The sequence below is a fragment of the Serinus canaria genome, chromosome 1 (assembly GCF_022539315.1).
Source record: "Serinus canaria isolate serCan28SL12 chromosome 1, serCan2020, whole genome shotgun sequence".
NCBI lineage: Eukaryota > Metazoa > Chordata > Aves > Passeriformes > Fringillidae > Serinus > Serinus canaria.
In genome coordinates, this window is record NC_066313.1 from 34645316 (window position 1) to 34664967 (window position 19652).

A 19652-nucleotide genomic window follows, 5' to 3' on the forward strand; every position below is an offset into this window, starting at 1 on the left:
TACACTTTGACACCATTTTAACAGAGAGGTTGTGATTATTGACAGCATTTCAGTACCAAAAGCCTTTTACAATAGAACCACTAGTGAACAAAGCATGCCATCCTTAGCTTTTATGGCTTTCCAAAACTACAACAACTTTTCAAGGTTTAAAAGTGTCACAAAATGTGACATCTGACATGTGTGATCAGAGATTCCCATGTGTTCTCCTGACACTGTGAAGGATGATGTTTCCATTAAAGCAATCAGCAGCCCCTTAGACAAGTAAGCTTGCAAAACCTACTGAGTCCAATTAAATTTATATACTGTTTTGTGCAAGATTGAAAAGGGTTATGATTCTAACTCAGGTTTCATTAGCCATCCTTTCCAGATTTTTTTAAACTGCTTGAGTTTAATTTCTGGTTGTTTATTCACATTTTTTTTCCTTCCATTTCCTTTTTTCCTTCAAAAATATTCTTACAGTATGTACTAGAGCTTGCAGAAGTTTTCTTCTCTTTTCTACAGAAGCTGAGTCCTTGATCAGCTAGTGAAATATCTGATTGCAACAACAAGGATGGCTCAAAAAACTACAGAAATCAATTAGCACCAAATTTTCTTCAAATAGAAGCCTGCTAAATCATTATTATTTTTAGAATCCTATAAGAACCATCAGTTTTAGTACATCTCAGTTCCATTTAATTCTCTCTGACTGGGCAAACAAAACAAAATCACCTTTTTCCAGCTTTTTATACTCTCAAGGGCCCAGAGGAAACTAAAGAAGCATTTCCAGCTCTACAACATCCTTAGAAAGAGGAAGTATGTTGAAGGCATGATGATGAGGGTAAGAAAGTGGAACAGCTGAGCAGGCACCTGTATTTTTATGGATTGTGCTCCTCCTGTAAATCACAAGCCGAGATCCGTGGGTTTTTAAGACACACGGTGAAGGTTCAAGAAGATTCCACTGGAGTGGGCTGGAACACTAGAGCAGCAAAAGCTGTGCAATTTCCTTTTGGGAGCTGGACTTGTAACAGAGGAGCGAGGAGGAGGAGAGAAGAAGAAAAGAACCTCCTAACTATGAACGAGAAGTTAAAAAAACCATGGAGATTGAACTACCACTGGTGGCAAGAGAGAACAGACTTGCACCTCTGTTGGACATCCTTATAAACACAGCTCTTCCTTGTTCATGACTCCCACAGCAATCTGAAAGCAACCTCTCAGACCAAGTTAGTTTCCCTCAAGACTGAATAAAATTATCTAAATATTGCCTGAAGTGTTTATGGAGAACCCATATTTCTGACTGCTCATTGCTGACTATTACAGGAGAGAAGCAACAGTTTACACCATTCACTTACTCCATTAAAAAGGTCTGTAAAATCACTATGAGAGCTACAATCAAATATAATTATAAACTGAGGCAACTTTGTTCTCTGAAAGTACATGTACTTTCTGTACCAAATTTTTGGGTCAATATTCTTAATTAATGTTGCATTAATTCTTCTCCATGGCAACCTTTTAAAGGTCATTTTTACAAAATGTTCTCAAAATGTATTCCTTTGATTCAAGAACACACAATTCATTTTATTATAACAAGAAATCCCGCTGTACACCTTTTTCCTTACCAATTTCAATTTCTATATTGTAAAGTGCCTTTCCTCTCTGTAAACTCACGTCCTACCAATTTTGCCTGAGGTAATCAAGAAAAATTAAAAGAAGAGCATTTGTAATGACTGCACCACCTATTGCAACCTGCTTTTTGCGAATTTATTTGTTACATCATTAAGTGGTAAAATACTGCAGACCAGCAACCACAATGAGGTAGAATGTGCTGGCCATATTTCTCCACAACCCATTCACTGACACAGTAGTTATCTGCTTATCTCACTGCAAACTGTATTTCTGCTTTAGAGCAATCCATTTCCATACTTATCTTTGGTCTACTGCAATGTTTATAGGAAGCTTTCTGTTGCCTAGACTGCTGCCTTTGGTGGTCACCTCAGAGAGGAGACAGATGGCATGGAAGTAGTGCCAATATTGGTCCTCTCCCTCGCCTGGTAAATGATACTCACTGAGACAGGATATCCCATGTCTCCACACCAGTGGAAATACCTGCAGCATCAGTTTCTGTAGAAGTCTGGAAGGCAAGGTGGCTAATGTTCGCGTTGTAAACAGCAACAGCTGGATGGACAGCTGTGGAGCCAAACAAGGATTGTTGGTAGCAACAGCCAAGCATTGTTTGCATTAACAGACTGTGAAAAAGAACAGGATGTGACTGGAGAAGGGGCCATACAGATGTAGGGCAGCACTCTCCTGGGACAAACATCCTTGTTCTGGCTCCTGGAGAAGAGCACAACAGAGTACAGCACAAGTGCAGGAATGAGGTCAAAAAGCAGGAATGGAATGTAGGGGTGAGGGGGGCGGGATCAAGATCACCAAAGACCTCTGACCCCTTTCCATACTGATGCATATTGATGCAACCACATTGCAGATTTCAGATGCTGTTTCAAGTTTTTTGCATCTCTAACTATTACATATTAACCAGCACTGTAAGTCTAATGCAGTTCCCTCAAGCCAGGGTTTGGGTATTTTCCATTGATGTAAGAATGGGAGAAATACATGGGAGTTTAGGAAAACCTAACAGTACCTACGTGAGTTTCACACCCCTGGCAGCTCCTTTCCAGTTACAAATATACTCAGGAGAGTATTTTTTTATATTACACCAAAGGGCAAAATACTTCTTTGGACAGAGTAGACTGGGGAAAAAGAAAACCACTCTGGTTGAGCATCCACACTGCCACAGGCTTTCCCAGCCAAGCTCCAGTACACCTTAGGGATGGGAAAAGAAAAGTTGGCTTCTGCTGACAAATCACAAGGATGACAAAGCACAGGATTTAAAATCCTAGCTAGGTATCTGCAGAAACAAAAGGGGAGGAGAGAAGCAGCTGACTGAAGTGCTGGCAGATACAGCTGCCAGCAGATCAATCTGAAGACAAGGACAGGGATATCACAGTTCTCTCCAAAGTCAGCCCACTCAGGCTCTCTGGACTGGATTAAGTAGAGACAAAGAACTCAAAATTAAGAGAATATAAAGAAAAAACAAAGAAAGGCAAATCTCACAACAAATTCTGCAGTTGGAATGAAGCAGTTACGCCTGCAATAAAATGGAATCCTCAACACCTGGTAAACCTAAACACAAATATTCTACCTAAAATGTAATACAACTCCTAGAAAAATTTGCCATGTCTCATTGCAAACTCCTTCTTGTCTTAGGGCTTACATTGGGTAAACAAAGTGACTTTGTCCAGTCACAAGATCATCTTTTATCTGGAAAACTGTCTTTTTAAAACAACGTCTCTCTTGGCTACACTTCCTTTAAGGAAAGATGTTCTCTGTGAGCTTCACATCCTCTACAGGCCAGATTGTGCCTATAGAACTAGGTTTCCTTTGGGGCAGCTTCATGAAACAAGCCATTATTGGCTTGGGGTCTGTAAAATATCTTTGCTTGAATTTAGCTGCCAGAAAGCCTAGAAAGAAATTCTCTAAATATGCCTCTGACAGTTGAAGAGAGAGGTCTGCAAGACAGTGATAATGCAACTTCAGATGGCTTCCAGATGTTCAGTGATGGTCAGACAACTCATTTCCTTAGGCAGAGAGTCTCTTATCTGGAAGGGGATACAGACAACTGGCAAGGCCAAAATGTAAAGAAAGAACACCTGCCCAGCAGTAGACTGAACCATACACAGTCAGAATAAAATGGCAGACTAAGGATGAGATCACCCAACTTGGAGCAGGAATTTCTGAAGTCAACAGAAGCCTACAGATGAGTCTGCACATAGATTCATTGGCAGAAGCCTATCATCTACCAGAAAATATACTGCATTACATCATAGATGAGCTCAATGCAGTCCTGACTATCTTGACCTCCTCTTTGTTTTTCTCTGACTATGCTCCAACTTCTTATTTCCAGTTCTGTTTTTCAGAGTGAATGGCCTATTATTGTCTGCAGTGTTCCAGTTTCAGTCCTGCCAAGGCCCTGAATAATGACATTACTATTCATAGGTGGCAGTGTCATTGCTATTACCTTTCTAGCTGTACAAAGATGCCTCTGTCCAGCTGCCTTGGGTTATTCAAAATAAAGAAATTTTTATCCCTTGAATTTTTAAATTCCTTCAAGCTCTTTCCTTTCTGTGTGTTCATATTAACAGAGCCTTACTTTTTAGCACTTCTCTATGAGTTACATTTAAGAAGCTTACAGAGAACAGGTGATCCCAAACAAAACAGGTGAGTGATTCAGTGAGAGACAGAGAGATACAGGACTAGTGTTTAATTACCGCAAATATATAATTCTTTTCCTAACCCTTCCCACCCTCACTTTTCATAAATATCCTGAGGTCTGCAACCCACTGGATGTGAGACACTGATGCAGGTCAAGGTGACTGAACAGAACAGAGGCTGGCCATCACAGCAGAATGAACACCTCTGGCACAGAGTCAGGGTCTAAGCCAAAGGAGCATCTCCTGCAGGTTCCATATCAGCTCCTATCGACCAGGACCCCTGAAGCTGCTGTGCACATACACACAGAAACACCACTGGGTGTGATTGGTTTTGTCATGATACACAAAAACTCATGACACATGAGACTTCTTGCAGAAAAGCAGTGTCTTGCACTTCCACACTGATCCCTATCATCTTTGTCATCATTGTGAGACGCAGATCCCAGGACTGTGTCTCAGGTCTAATTTCAAATGACAGTGTTGACCAGAGAGGAGGAAAAGTTCACACTTTCAATCCCATCTCTCTCATGTTTATCCACCATCATTTCCAGAATGTCACTTACATCTACAGTTAATGCTCCTAGTTTTGGTGAAACCAGAAAGCAACACATTCTCAGAACTCTCCTCCATGAGGCAGGGTTTAGTTTAAGTTTAATTAGCTTAGTGCTTAATTTTACTTGAGGCTGCACCTCAAATCCTGTGTTCAGTTTTGGGTCCCTTATTGCAAGAAAGACATTGAGCTGCTGGAATGGGTCCAGACTGACAAGGGCAAATGAAGCTGATGAAGGGTCTGGAGTAAGTCCTATGAGGAGTGACTGAGGGAGATGGGGTTGTTTAGCCTGGAAAAAAGGAAGCATAGGAGGGACCTTATCACCCTCTACAACTGCCTGAAAAGAGGCTGTAGCAGAGTATTCTCCCAGGCAACCAGCGACAGAACAGAAGGACATGGACTCAAGGACATGTGCCAGGGGAGGTTCAGGTTGGACATGAGGAAGAATCTTTTCACTGAAAGGGTGGTTAAACATTGGTGACATCCAGCCACCATCTCTGAAAGTGTTCAAGAAATGAATGTACAAGGCACTACATCAGTGAAACGGTTTAGTTGACTTAATGACGTTTGGTCACAGGTTGGACTCAATAATCTTGGAGGTTTTCTTCACACCTTAAAGAGTCTATGATTCACACATTCCACACTTTATTACACACAGACAAAAGGCTGTTATAAAGTATGACCCTAACAGTTTCCCCACCCCATGTCAGTCTAATTCAACAATTTCTATTTTGATGAACTGTCTGACATTTCTGCCTATTGCAACTCATCTTCCTTTTCTTCCATCCATCTCCTAAAATTTGCCAGATGATTCAGAAATTTCATTCCATCAGCTCTGATATACACTATCCTCCCTGGTCCAATATCATCCAAGGATTTAATTAACTTGGTGTTTACATCTCCCTTCTTATCATTATTTGATTTATTGAAAGAACACATCCCAAGATGAATTGCTCCCAATTTGATACCTTACTCATTTTAAAGCTCTCTGCTTAAGAACTATTTGCTGCTTCCCACTTGTCAACATTGACTTTTTCTTCATTTAATACACTGTGCTGTATTCTTATCTAGATAATACTTTGCTGAATTCTCTATTGAAAAAATCTGATTCCAGTACAAAACAAATGGCAAAAATGCCACTGAACTACATTATATCAGAATTTAGTTCTGCAGCAGTAAAAGGTGTATTATCAGGCAGAAATACACTATAAAAGTAGATTAGCTTTAGTGGAACAGCTTTTTTTGCTGTTTATCACGTTATGGTGCCTGTGACTGCAGGTAGACAATAGGACATGGGTAGTACAAACTGGATGAAATTCCAGCCCTCTGGGTTCTGTGTATCTACTAAACCTCATTCTAGTAAGACCTCACTCTTTATCCATCAGCTGTGATCAGTGATTTAGGTGTTCTACATATCACCTAATTTGCTTCTGTTTAAGGACTCCCTTAACAGCTGTATTTTAAACAAATTGTAAAGGTAAAATTGGACAGACAGGTGAATACTTTCTGGTTGTTCCTCTGAGATTCTGAAAACTGCATTAGTGTTTTTCCTAATGGTTGCATATATCAACCATTTGCTAACACACCACTGAATGTTTCTAACATCAGTCCAACTACTGTGAAAGTGCCTAAAGATCCCTGACCAAAAGGTACTTCCCCCTTGATGCAGGAACTTCACAAAGAGCAAAAAGAGGAAGGAGGAATGCAGCAGCTTAGGTGCTGTGCTGGGATCGACCCAGTCTCTGTCATACCTTCTTAGGAGAACCTTGGCAAGTCAGCTTGACACTGTGACAGTATCTACCTGTTAGACAGAAATAGTTGCATTTCTCAGACAGAAACAAGTACTGCAAAAATGACTTCATTAAAAGTTTGTGAGGCCCATAAATATCCTGTAATGGTGGTCATAAATTTCATCAATAAATGGATCACAACCTTTAATGAGCAAGCAAAAGGAAAGGAATACAACATTACACAAAAGAGGGTTTCTAGATGTTTGTTGTTTTATGGTTTCCATCTGTCCAACTGATGGCTTTTATCTTCAGATGTGACCTAACAGTTTAAAAAAGGGTAAGCAACAGCTTCATGTCTCACTGGAGAAGCTTTGCCAAGGCAAACAAATTAAAGAAAGGGTAAAGATGACTGTGGATAAAGCCACCATCCTTGTCATCTCCTTGTTAATCCTATTTCACCAGTTTAGCTAACCTTAGATGACAGTGTTCAAACACCTGAGCACCCGGGGGGGTTTTAACACAAGTGACCCAATAACAATAAAACCATACATGACTTAGAATGACTTTTCATTTATATTTTTCTGTGAAGCAGTTTTAATGACAATTTCCCTTGAAATTTCATTCTTCGAGGAACCTTCAGTACAGAGATAAACAGACCCCAGACTCTGCAAAATTGAGATATTTTTAGTTAATAATAGATGCTAAATATCTCAGTCACGAGTCTTCTTGCTGGATATCGTAAGAAGGATTGAACAAGGAACAAGCTAAACCTAATTGGATCATAATTGCCAAAACATTTCTACATGGTGCACATGCTATTCACTGGTGCCAGAATCTGAGTGCAGGGCCAAATAACTAAAAATAAAGTTAAACTGGTGAGGGGGGTGCCTCCAACCACAAACAGTTGGAATAGCCAATGCAGACATAAATGGATTTCTTAAATTCAAGTGGTGCTCTTTAGAGCTGCCTGCAGCCAACCTGCTCTATTTTACTACCAAATTACTTGACAGAGACAGATCAAATTTTGATAGCTCCTGTTTTCATGGCTTCTTTAAAGTGGATTCCTTAACTGTAGTGCAAATATGCATCAATAAAAGAAGTTAACCATCAACCATTACATATCCAGTTACTGCCATCTAACAACAGAAAGGCAGAATATATACAGATGCACACTAACTATGCTCTCAGACAGCGAGGCACAGCTACAGATGGAGCAGTGAAAGCTAGGAAAGTTCCCATCTCAGCTTCTGCTGACTGTGAAAAGAGAGAAGCAGGGGCTGAGCTCCAGGGACAACCATTCTGCTGCACATAGATCTTGGAATTAAGATGTTCAAATGCTAATGGAACCATGTGTGAAAGAAGACTTGCAGATGCTGAACTCAGCCTGTTTTCTCATCAGGACACAGCAATTTGGAAATAAATGAACAAGACATTCCCTCAACCCTCCTTCCCAGTACAAAACAGAGGGAGATGAGGTTGTCCATCAATACCAACACGGCTTGCCTGTCACAGAAGAGCAGTGCCCAGAGGCTCTCATTACAGCCTGTGTCACTGAACAAGCTCATTACATTTTGCTCTGCTGATCCCACAGGGTAAACCTGCTCTTTTGAAATAAGGAATCTTTCTCCATGTCAAGTACGGACTGTGCACAAAACAGAAAGTTACACCTTCCCTTCCCTTCCCTTCCCTTCCCTTCCCTTCCCTTCCCTTCCCTTCCCTTCCCTTCCCTTCCCTTCCCTTCCCTTCCCTTCCCTTCCCTCCCTTCCCTTCCCTTCCCTTCCCTTCCCTTCCCTTCCCTTCCCTTCCCTTCCCTTCCCTTCCCTTCCCTTCCCTTCCCTTCCCTTCCCTTCCCTTCCCCTCCCTTCCCTTCCCTTCCCACTATTCAGAAAACAAACTATATTACAGTTTTTTTTTCCTTTTGCTTCAGTTCAGCAGCCATGTCTGAAATATGTGAGTTGATGCAGAATTTCACATTGTCTCCTTGAAACAAAACAGGGCTGACAGAGGGGCTGGCATGTAACACCTGCCCTTCACAGAAAGTCTACTCTTTCTGGATGGAAAGCAGCACAGCATTTCACTCTGGCATAACTTAAATATGTAACCAATGACTATTGCACTGGTTACAGACCACCAGTGATCCTTCAGGACAGCAGCACTCAGAAACACTGGCACAGACAATGAATTGCTCACTGCATCACCCTAATAAATAGATTTTGGTACTTTCTAGTCTTTCTTCCAGTTTATACTAAAACTTTATGGAAAGCCTGGGTTCAGTTCACCACTCCAGAGTTTACCTTATACCAGCTTGAATAAAGTGCCACTTTCCTAGATTTGAGGAAAGTGAGTGGGATCTCTCCAACGCACTTCAAACTCTTACTCATGGAGTGACGTGCTGAAATCCTAGAGATGGTTCCCTTGAAAACTGCAGTGGCAGGAGATACTCTTGGTGTACTATTAGGATCACAGAGTTTCATCTTCACGATGCCCAAACAGCCAGAACATCAGGTTTGTAACTCCATTACAAGATAACATTACATCTACATGATTTACCTTGTCCTAGTTGGAGCACAGGAAAATGGATGGCTCAGTTCTGCCACCATTTCTTTGCTGTTGTGGTAAAAGAGTAGCGCGTGATGGAAAATTGCTAACAGCCACTTCCATTGCTGTATTTTCCCTAACAACATTAGGAAATAAGGCACAGGAAAAAAAAGTAGAAGTAGCTTTTGAAAGTCATTTGAGAAGGGATGCATTTGAAGCTATCACTATAAATGCACATCTGCATTTCAAATATTATTTAGGAAACTTCAGCTCTCCACACAAGTAAAAGAAAAATTTAATCTATTGTAAGAGTTTCAGAACTGGTTCAATATAATAAAAATATTCAATCTGTTCAGGTGATTTGTCTAAAAGAGGAACTAATTAAACCTGAAGAATATTGGAAATCACCAGCACTAATGTACCTAGAAAACCTATTTTAATCTTGAAGACAGTACACAGGGAGTGGAAATACAAAGCTATAATATCCTTATGTAACATCATGATGCACCATCAAAGGGAAAACAAGACCTTGGAAACTCTCAGGCATTTGGCTTTCATAAGACACTTTGGAGTATTTTTTGAAACCAGAGAGAACACAGAGAACACCTGTAATATAGGCTGTCATTTTCATACTGGTGAAGCAGACCTGAGGTAAGAGTACTGACCCTAATGCTGTGGGGGTTTTGGAGTAGGCAGCAATTTTGCTTTATAGAAGCTCCCAGGGGAATGAAAAAGTTTTAAATGTTTGATTTTAATGAGAGTTTGATTCTACATGACTTTCAACCCTACACAAATTTAATTTAAACCTTGTTTTATAAAGATCCCTTGACAGCAATGGATAATTAAGACATAAAACAAAGTATTATATCAAAGTTATTAGGCTCTAAAGCAAATTATTTTCATATATTTTCTTTCTGGTTGATGCCTATAATACACCTTCTCTCACTGCTTTAAGAGAAGAAAAAATGTCACCACATTCTTGATACAACAGAAACGCACCATTAATCACCTCGCTTGACACACGTGACGCCTCATGTTAGGTGCAGATGCTTGGACTAATAATTTCCTGCAAACTTGTAGCCCACAAGATTCTTCTATTAAAAAACAACAACCAGGAACTCTGAATATCCCCAAATTTATCTTCAACATCCAACAAATCAGTACATATCTTCTATTCAAACAGCTTTTGTGTTTGGACTTATCTACTTTAGTCTCCAACTCTGTTTGTCAGCAGCCTCAGCCAGCTGATTAGGCAACAATCAGAAAGGATTTGGCAGCTAATATCACGGACTGTTGCAGTCCTGCAGCTGCTAGCAATGTTTTCCAGCTGCTAGCTGTCTGGCCATTCCAAAGCACTTCTGATTCTTTCAAACCACTTGACAAGGTCACAGAAGAAGTTTCCTTGGGGCTAGGCTTGGCCCACGGAGTACTATCAACCAGCATCCAACTCCTATCCTCATGACTGAGGATACTTAACATCTACAATAATATACTATAGGATGAGACAGCTTTTCCACCACTGCCAATTTCTACAACTTCATAGTTCTGAGCTAAGCTCTAGCCCCGATGTTGAGACAGCTTCCTCCATGAAGTGGGGCTGACATGTATATTTCGGGATGCTCAATTCAGGTGGTCCTCTTGGCATCCTACAGCCCAGGTTTCCCATATATTTCTCTGAAGAGACAGGGAATGGCTGTTAGATCAACATGGGCCTTTTGCTACCTCTGATTATCACCAAGAATTTAAAAGCCAACATGTTTCATGGAAAAGAAATATGAAGTGTTTCCATCACATATACATTAAAGAGCCTGGCACTCAGAATTAAACCACTCCATCAGCGACATGCACAAAAAGGATACTAAAACTTAAACCCAGGCTCATGTTCTGAAAAGAACAAGCCATCTTTGCCCATTTTATGCAAAACTAGAACACTAACAGTCTCCTTTGTCTTGAACGTTTGTGCTTTTCCTCTCCCCTGCAGTGTTAAAGCATGAAGAGACACTTGTGATATGCATGAAATGCTTATCTGACACTTTACCTGCACCTTCAAACCTATTTGGCAAATGGCCAGAACTGCAAAGAGTGACGATAAATTGCTACCATTGTTAAAGACCAGGAAGTACATTTATGGCTTATGTCTAACATGAAACACAAAGGATAACATGGCAGGCAGCTTTTTCTTTTTCCTCCAAATGTTTAGGGGCATAATATAGTCCATTTTGACCCTTATTATAGCTGGAATCTTTCTTTTCTCCCTTTTCCACCAAGCTTACTAACAAAACACCAATCAAAGATGTTGCCTCCTTTAACAGTTTATATGAAAGGAAACAGCCTTGGGGGCCCTCACTGAAAGAATGGGGCCAAAAATAAAAATGCTAATGTGCAGGTAGGTGTATAGGAGTGAATGAATGATGCTGTCCCCTTTTACTCAGAGTCACATGGAACCACAGAGTGGCTGGAGTTGGATGGGACCTCTGGAGGTGACCAAGTTCAACCACTTCATGGAGCAGGTTGCACAGGACTGCTGTATCCAGGAGGAAATTACTACTGTCAACAAGCAAAACTCCTTAGCACTTGTTTCTCTTCTTTTCCAGAGCCTGGTGCTTGGATTGCTGTAACTATGGTAATTGTGAAACTACTTTTTTTAAACTAACATAATCCATTATTTTTAAAACTATGATAAAATTGGATATAAGGGCGGAAGGGATCATTTTAACTCTCTTACATAATGAATCAAAGAACCTCACTAATACATTCAGCATCAAACTACTATAACTTGTGTTTGAGTTGTTTTAAAAAAAACATCCCTCAAGAGATCTGGTGGCAGATAACTCCCCACAGCCTCATGATGCTGTTGAGTACTAGACATGCATGTATCAATTAATCAGCAAGCTTTATCAAGAACCATGATCATACTCCCAGATAGCCAAATGAAAACCAGCTCTAATGATTTGTCTTATCCCATTCACTTTGAACAAAGCAATGATTTTATCTCCCAAAAGTTGTGAAAGGTTTAATCATCTTTTATTCTCAGTCAGCCATTTCCCATTTTCAACTAGGATTACCAAAGTGTTTTTCATGGAAGAGTTCATGCCTGCTAATGAGCCACAACCAACGAACAGGTAAGTTTGGTTCACTCTGTGCTCTTGTTACATGAACTCAAGGCTACTGGAAACAGAACAAAAGTGTCTTTATTTTGCAAGTTACTGCAGTACTGTACTGGTACTCTGAACAAATATAGCCTATGTCTTCAGGAATTTATGACCCATATCTTAGTTTAATCTGTAGTCCTAATATTTCAAGATACTGATTTGAACCCATTTGATATTATCTGGATTGGGTCCACACGATTTTTTTTTTTTTGGTAGAATCTGAGCTCAAATATGTAATACACAGTATGAATTACTGTCCTCTTTCTTTCTGTTTTCATTTCAGTTTAAAAAAAATTTAGATCCAATACTTGCATTTTTACTCCTGTAACATGATTGCTCTTTTTAATGAACATCTACCAGCTACCCCATTGATACTGTTCTTCCATTTTGTAAAAACCTCTAATGACAGGAAAATGGACTTTAATTAGAATGAAGGTTTTATTACCATAGAGCTCAGCCTTGCACTGGTTTGTATACTTTACAGAATAAGGTGTTATTGCTGCAAAAAGCCAGATTAAAAAAAAAAAATTAAAAAGAAAAAAGAAAAAAATAGACAAAATCCCAACCTCCTAAAATATTCTTCTCAAACAGCTTGAATTTCCTTTAAAGGTCATTCCAGATTCCTTAAGTAGGTCTCTTTTTTAATCAAGTCATCAAAGTCTCTTTTTTAATGAAGTCATCAAAATTCTCTGAAACTCAGGTTTCTGAGGACACAGACTGACGATGAGATAGTTTGCTTCTAGCCTGCATTTTGAAATAAATCTTGGAGCATTTCAAAACCAGTAATTTTTATGCTTCATGTACAATGCTACACAAAGCATTTAAAGTGCTTGTGTGGGCACTTCTGAAAGGCTCCTTCATTTGGCACCTTCCCATCTGATTTCAGCAATATGTGCAGGCCACGTGTGTTTGCAGTGGCAAACAGGATAGATGTTATTTCAGATGAGAGAGCCAACTGCACACTACTGAAAGGACTGTGGAAGACCTGATTTCTATTTCTGGTCTCATCCCAAGGAGAATTGTTCCTGGATGATGCTGGCAACCCACATCAGAGTTCCATGCCTTAGTTTTTTCCTCTATAACAAGAGGATATCTTTTGTAAAGCACTTCACAGGAAGCCTTAAGAGAAAACCACTCCTTAAAAGTTCTCCAGCTCTTTTTAAAATTAGAAATCTCTTTGCCTTTGCAATGAAGACTCAGTGATGGTCATGGGGTCCAAATCATAGGGTATTATTTTTCCCCTTGAACATGTTGCCTTTGTTTCTAATGCAAACTGAACTGGGTTTCTAGGCCATGCTCTGCTAGCTGCTCTCATGCTCGTTTCAGTCTGTGATTCAAGGGAATTTCAGTGGATGCACTGACTGAGAAGCCTCACTTCCAGCAGCCACATCTCACTACTTTCTTGAGTTAGACACAAATTATTTTCCTCTAAAAAGAAAAATGTTCTCAAGACAGCTGCATATAAGACTAAGCTTTATTTCTGAGGTATTATTTATGAAATTTTATCTGTTTCTTGGCTCAGATCTCAAACTGTAGGAAATTGCCACAGATCCATTATCATTAAAATAAATAACTCGGAACCAGAAGACAAAATGGTTTAGGGAGGGCACTAACTTTCTGCCGTCTATTTGTCTAGACTTCTCCCTGATGAGAATTGAATAACACCATTTAGCTTTGTTTGAGCTGAAACTTCTCAGCAGCTTTTCAAAGATGACATTCAGAAATATTATTTGAAGATACATACATATAAATAACTGTATTTTCTGTAATTTTTCATGATGTGAAAATTACCAGCATTTTTGTGCATAGAGAAGAAGACTACCTTAATTTACTGATAACATATGCAAAAGAATGGTTTGTAACTTTTTGACTGATGAAGAGTAAATGCATTTGGAATATTATTTCATCATACCTGATAGGTTTTAAGTTCACTTTTTTCCTCCAAAAGTCAAGACTTTGTCGTTCCATTTAAACAATAAGATTTATTTCTTATACAGTCAAATTTATGAGTTTAGCTTGTCTCCCTATTTGACTATAAAGAAGTGCTGTTATGTTTTAAACTGATCTGCACCCTTTCATATAGAGGTGCCATTTCCCATGGTACAGGACTTTCTTCTTCAGCAGAAAATGGTACAGTGAGATGGCAGAAACTGGAAACCAAAGTTAAAAAATTTATCACAGGTGAAGAAACTGACAACTGAAACAAACTGATCTAAAGGCTTGTGAGTTTTCCAGTTTTTAACATCTCAATTTGATTCTAAATTCTTGCTCTGGCTGAATGAAAAACTTGCTGCAGGGATTACCAGTAATGCTCTATGGCTTATGTTAAGAAGGGACTCAAATTAGCTGGAACATAACCCCTCCTTCTGTTCTTAAAATCTGTGAATCACCCAAAAACTTTTTTATCAAACCCACAGAAGATAAGAGTGAAGACTGCAAATATTTCTGAAGGGGAAAAAAAAGAAGCAAATAATCCCTCTAAAAAAACCCACTTATTTATATGAAGATTCCAGCACTAACTTGAAAATATAAAGTATGGCTGAACTATCAAGTTACTTCTAGACAGATAAAAAGCTGCTAAAAACCTGTAGAGCCAGTAGCATTTCTGGCACATCCCTCTATAAGCACTGCTTTGTGCCATGTCAGCCTCTCTCCTGCCTTATTCACTCATCAACCTAATTCCTGACTCTTGAACTTCTTTTATCACTTCCCTTATCGTTCTGTTCTTTTGGGTTTGCTTTTTCCTTTTGACACTATCAGGCCCAGCTACAAGAGGCACTTCTCCCTGGCACTTCAAGGCAATTGCATATCCTTCCCCTGTGCACACAGCACAGGCAGTCAGGAGCAGAGTGCAGTCAGCAGGGAGGCACAGAGCAACCTCAGCCCCTGCTACCACCAGGCACCCTATCACATGCTGGACCCTGCAGCCAAGTTAATGAGCATAGTGCCTTCTTCAGGAGCAATCCTGTGCAGTCTTTGCTGCATTCTAGCAGGTCTTGCATTTTATCAGTGAAACTGAGGAACAAAGATGTAGGAATGACATCAGCAAAGTGGACAAAGAAAAGCTCCTGCAGAAATGTGCTACATGTGAAACCCTTAATGTTTTTTTTTTATGAGATACAGGGGCCATAAAGATCATTAGAAAAGTAAGGAGTCAGGATAAGATTTGTTGGAAAAAGTCTGGTTTGCTGACAGACCTGGCTGTGTTGGCATAACTCCCCTCAGTGACTTCAGCAAGCTTGTGGAGTGAGGGAGAGCAGGAGGGAGCTGCAGATACGTCTGTCATTTGTTTTGCGTGCAGAGGGCTTTCCCATGCAGCTATGCACCCCAATCCATTTGGCTGCCCACAGCTGCAGGTTTATTCTTAGTTTCAGGAATGCAAATCCTTGTGGACATGGTAATGGCTTCATGTCAGCAAGGAGACAGGTTCTCCCCTCAAAATATTTCTCTTTGTGGACAGGTCAGTTTCCAGATTGGGTAGATAAGGGGGATTTGGTCACATCTGATTCCTGGACCACATCAGTCACTTGAGGTATCAAAACATGTAACTACCTGCAGTGCAGTATGTTTTCATTAAAAACTTTACTCTAGCCATGAGACAAGCATAAGATAGAGCCAAGCTCCTTCTGCTCTGCAACTCCCTGAAGAAAAGTGAGAGGACAAACACTGCAGGCTGGGCTGGCTGGGGTGTGCTGCCCCACGAGCTGGCAGAGCTCTGTGTCCCAGCCCACAGGCCACGGGGAGAACCAGTGCTCATGATGCCATGTGGGCACACAGTGGTCCATCAAGAAGTCAAGGTGATGTGCTGTGTAGCTTTATAAGACTTGACCTTTGTAAGATCCTCTGCTTGCCAGAGCAGGTATTGGCTCCTTGGCTAAGCCAAGGCTGTCCAAATAAACTCAGGCAAACACAAGGACAATAAAAATATTACACATTTCTCCATCAACTAGGAGGGCAAAGCAAGTTTCTTTGACACATCTACCCCAGAAAATCCAGCATATTCTAGAACACTCAATGTCTATGCACATTCTAGAAAACTTCTTCCAGACATTCCAGTGCATGGACATCTCTGAGAACAACATGCACCCAAAATTATCTGGCTGTTACCTGGGAAAGGGTTCAGGTCCTCATGTAATAAATTAACAAGATCATAATTCAGGGAAGAACACCAAGGTTTCTATTTCTTCCAAAGCTGATGGATTATAATTTGCCCATTTAGCCTTTAATATTTATTGCAATTATTCTGAATATCCTTAATGGTTCTGAACATCCTCCTATCCAATCTCCTTCCTTTGGACATTTGTCTCTTAAATATGTGAAAACTTTTATCCTTTCTACCAATTAAGCCCTGCTTAGTCAAGCTATTCAGCTAAGTCACTACTAAAAATTCTCTTCTATTTTTAACCTTCAATATTCTTCAGATTTCTTTAATCATTACAAGCTCCAGTTTGTGCCCTGTGACAACATCTCATTAAAATGGTCTTTTTACTCAGATCCTAATGTACTACAGCCAGCCACTGCTCAACTGAAGTCATGAAGGGACACTGATTTAGGAGATTTGTCTCTTCACTCCCTTAATTTCTGTTAACTGACCCTTCAGTGAAAATGAGAATAGGAAAGGTGAAAAAATGATATGGGAATAAGACAAAACATATTATGAAGACAAAGGTTTTCTACTTTGCTGAACACAAGTACCTTGCTCAAAAGACAGCCCCTGGGGAAATTTGGATAAGTCAAAAGTGTTCAACCAGTTTCTAAATGGGCTGTATATATCATATATATGATAAATTTCTGTAACAAGTGAGCAAATTTGCACCAATTATAATGCTATAAAAAAGAATCTATTGCTTTCAAGAACATATGCAAACTTATTTTTAGTTAGGTGCCAAAATTTGGCTGACTTTTTTATGTTAGAGGAATCAGCCAATCTTCCCAAGTAACATGGCTGAAAACATGTATCCTTTTTGAGATGCAAGGCCACTATAACTTCAAACAGCAGAGCTCCATACAAGCTATTTGCTCAGTGATCTTTGAAGAGTTGAACACATCCTCTGTCAGGAGACAACAGCCAACTTATTTGCTCATGAATCTGACATTATGTAATATTGTTAGTAGACTTTTTGCCAAGAATGCTAGCAATAAATTGAATGTAATGAAATGGAAAGTCAAACATCTTAGGAATGATTTATATAAAGATAAGTCTGTTCTTTGAGGAAGGACAACAAACTGGTTTCTCAGACCAGTCTGACAGTGTCCATATCAAAAATGAAATAATCTAAGCCAAACAAAGCATAGTACTGCCAGGGTTCCAAAGGATGAGGAGAAAAGTAATAATTCATGGAAGTCCTAACGAAACAAGCGGCTCAATCCATACACATAAGGTGCCTTCCACTATTTAATATATTGTACCTCCACAGTATTCCAGTAATATAGTGGACAATGCAAACCAGAAATTTAGGGTGACAAAACTGTGTCTCCCCTGAAGTCAAAGAAAAACTTTGTCATTTTCAGAATCAGGATTTCATCCTTGAGTGGTTTTATTTTCAGGTACTCACAGAGAGGAGGTGACTGGCTTTCAGCACTAAGCCTCTCTAACTGCCTGTTCTTAAAAAAAATTTGTATCATCAGATTTAAAGAGATTTGACACTTAGCTTCACTGACTTCTTATCTATTTCAGAAACCTCCTAACAATAATAACTAAAATAAATAACTGTGCTTGCTTCCACCATCATTGAAGGACTGTCTACATACATTCTTTTTTCCATCTCCACCTTCTATCCACCCTGCACTAGCATTCTTTCATTGCGCATTCTGGTCAGGGTTAATGTGAGGACTATTTCTTCTTCTTTCCCCATCACTGCGTCTGTTCAAGCTGAAACTGACTGTTACTTCTAGTTGATAAAATAGCAAATATTGCTTCACTCAGGTATGTCACTTGGAAAAAGAAGAGGTATTGTCCCGGATACACAATACATTCAAGACCTCCTTAACACTCAACACTGCTCTTTCAATCCCTTTAGGGATACAGGCAAACATATACCCCTAAAAAAGGCAGAAAAAAAATGTTTCTCAGTGTTTGCAAGCTTTCAGGGGAAAGCCTGTTAAAATTCAAGGGAATCTGTCACCATCAGTGATGGAATCCCAGAAGACAAGAATGGGAATTAGCCTGATAAAACCTCTACCTGTGTCAACAGAGAAACAAACTCCATCAGACTGATCCAGGCAACTCAACATCTGTGCTCCACCACCACCACCACCTCCCCCACCGACAGCTGAGCGTGCTTGCAATGCGTGTCTGCTTCTCCTCGACACCAGTCAAAAGACTGCAGAGATCAGTGCTAGCGTGGCTCCCCGACAGCTCCGTCTAAGGATTCTGCACCAAAAGCATGTACAGTGCTATAAATGCTTTAATCTCCCTCGCTGCAAATAGATAAAGATTTTATTTCTCCCAAGAAGGCAATCTTACTTACTTGGGATAGCGTCTCTGCTGAAAGATGGGTAGAATCTCTGTATCTTGATTTGAATGCAGAAGCAGTAAATCCCGAAATCTTTCTGTCAGGACAAAGAAAAACAAAAAGGAAGAAAAGAAAAAAAAACAAACCCAGACTGTGACTCTGCATTATATGTTCAGGCCACGAGTAAGCAAGCAGTAATATCAGTGAATTCTCTTCTCCAGAAATATTTAGCAGAGGACAAAACTAAGCATAAAGGGACTAAAAATCACTGTTTCCTGTAAAACCTTCTAATATTTTAAAATGCTTTTTTCTTCATCCAATACTCAATTCTAGTAGTGCCTATAAGTTTCTAAGGTCTGCACAGAGGTCTTCTGGGTATCCTGCACAGCCAGCCATAAACCGTCCCTGCCTTGAAGAGCCTAGTCTAAACAGAAAGGGGGAGCCCCCAAGAATCCACCAGTCACTCAAGGAACACAGTAGTCAAAACTAACACAGTTTAATTATTTCATATAAATTAAACTGCAGTACAAATACTTCAGTAACTGACTTGATGTTTTCAAGGATGGTTGGAAGACTGGATTGCTTTTTTGTCATTATTAGCTATTTCAAAAACTGCATGATAGGATTTTCTGCAGAAGGTAAAGCTTTCGTAATTTAATTTCACTGACCACCAAATGAAGGGGTGGTTGTAGTTAGTGTAGCTGCCTTTCTCTCATGCTTTTCTCTAGAGGTGGTTAGACACAGTAAGTCAAGTGGGATCTGTAGGGCCTTCTATCAGTCCAGATTTCTCAGTTGTGAAAGACGGAAACCTCCTCAAAATTCACATGATACTCAGATTCAGGGATAGAATGGGATTTCCCACCCAGATCAAATTCCTTTAGTAGCTCTCCATAGCATTGGACGTGCCCTGTTTCCTTCTTTCCTTCCATCACCCACAACTTTAATCTGTCCTACAGTGACACAGAATCAATGCCCTTTCC

At 39.8% G+C, this 19652-nt stretch overlaps 1 protein-coding gene across 4 annotated transcripts in view; it reads right to left on the reverse strand.

Annotated features, from left to right (window-relative positions):
* Positions 1-19652, reverse strand: part of NOX4 (NADPH oxidase 4) — a 102149-nt gene that overhangs the window by 18503 nt on the left and 63994 nt on the right. For all 4 annotated transcript variants that reach the window (XM_009102739.4, XM_050979971.1, XM_050979977.1 and 1 more), the window contains one exon: positions 18688-18769. In XM_009102739.4, the coding sequence (XP_009100987.2) occupies positions 18688-18769 (82 nt within the window). The remainder of the gene's footprint in view (positions 1-18687; positions 18770-19652) is intronic.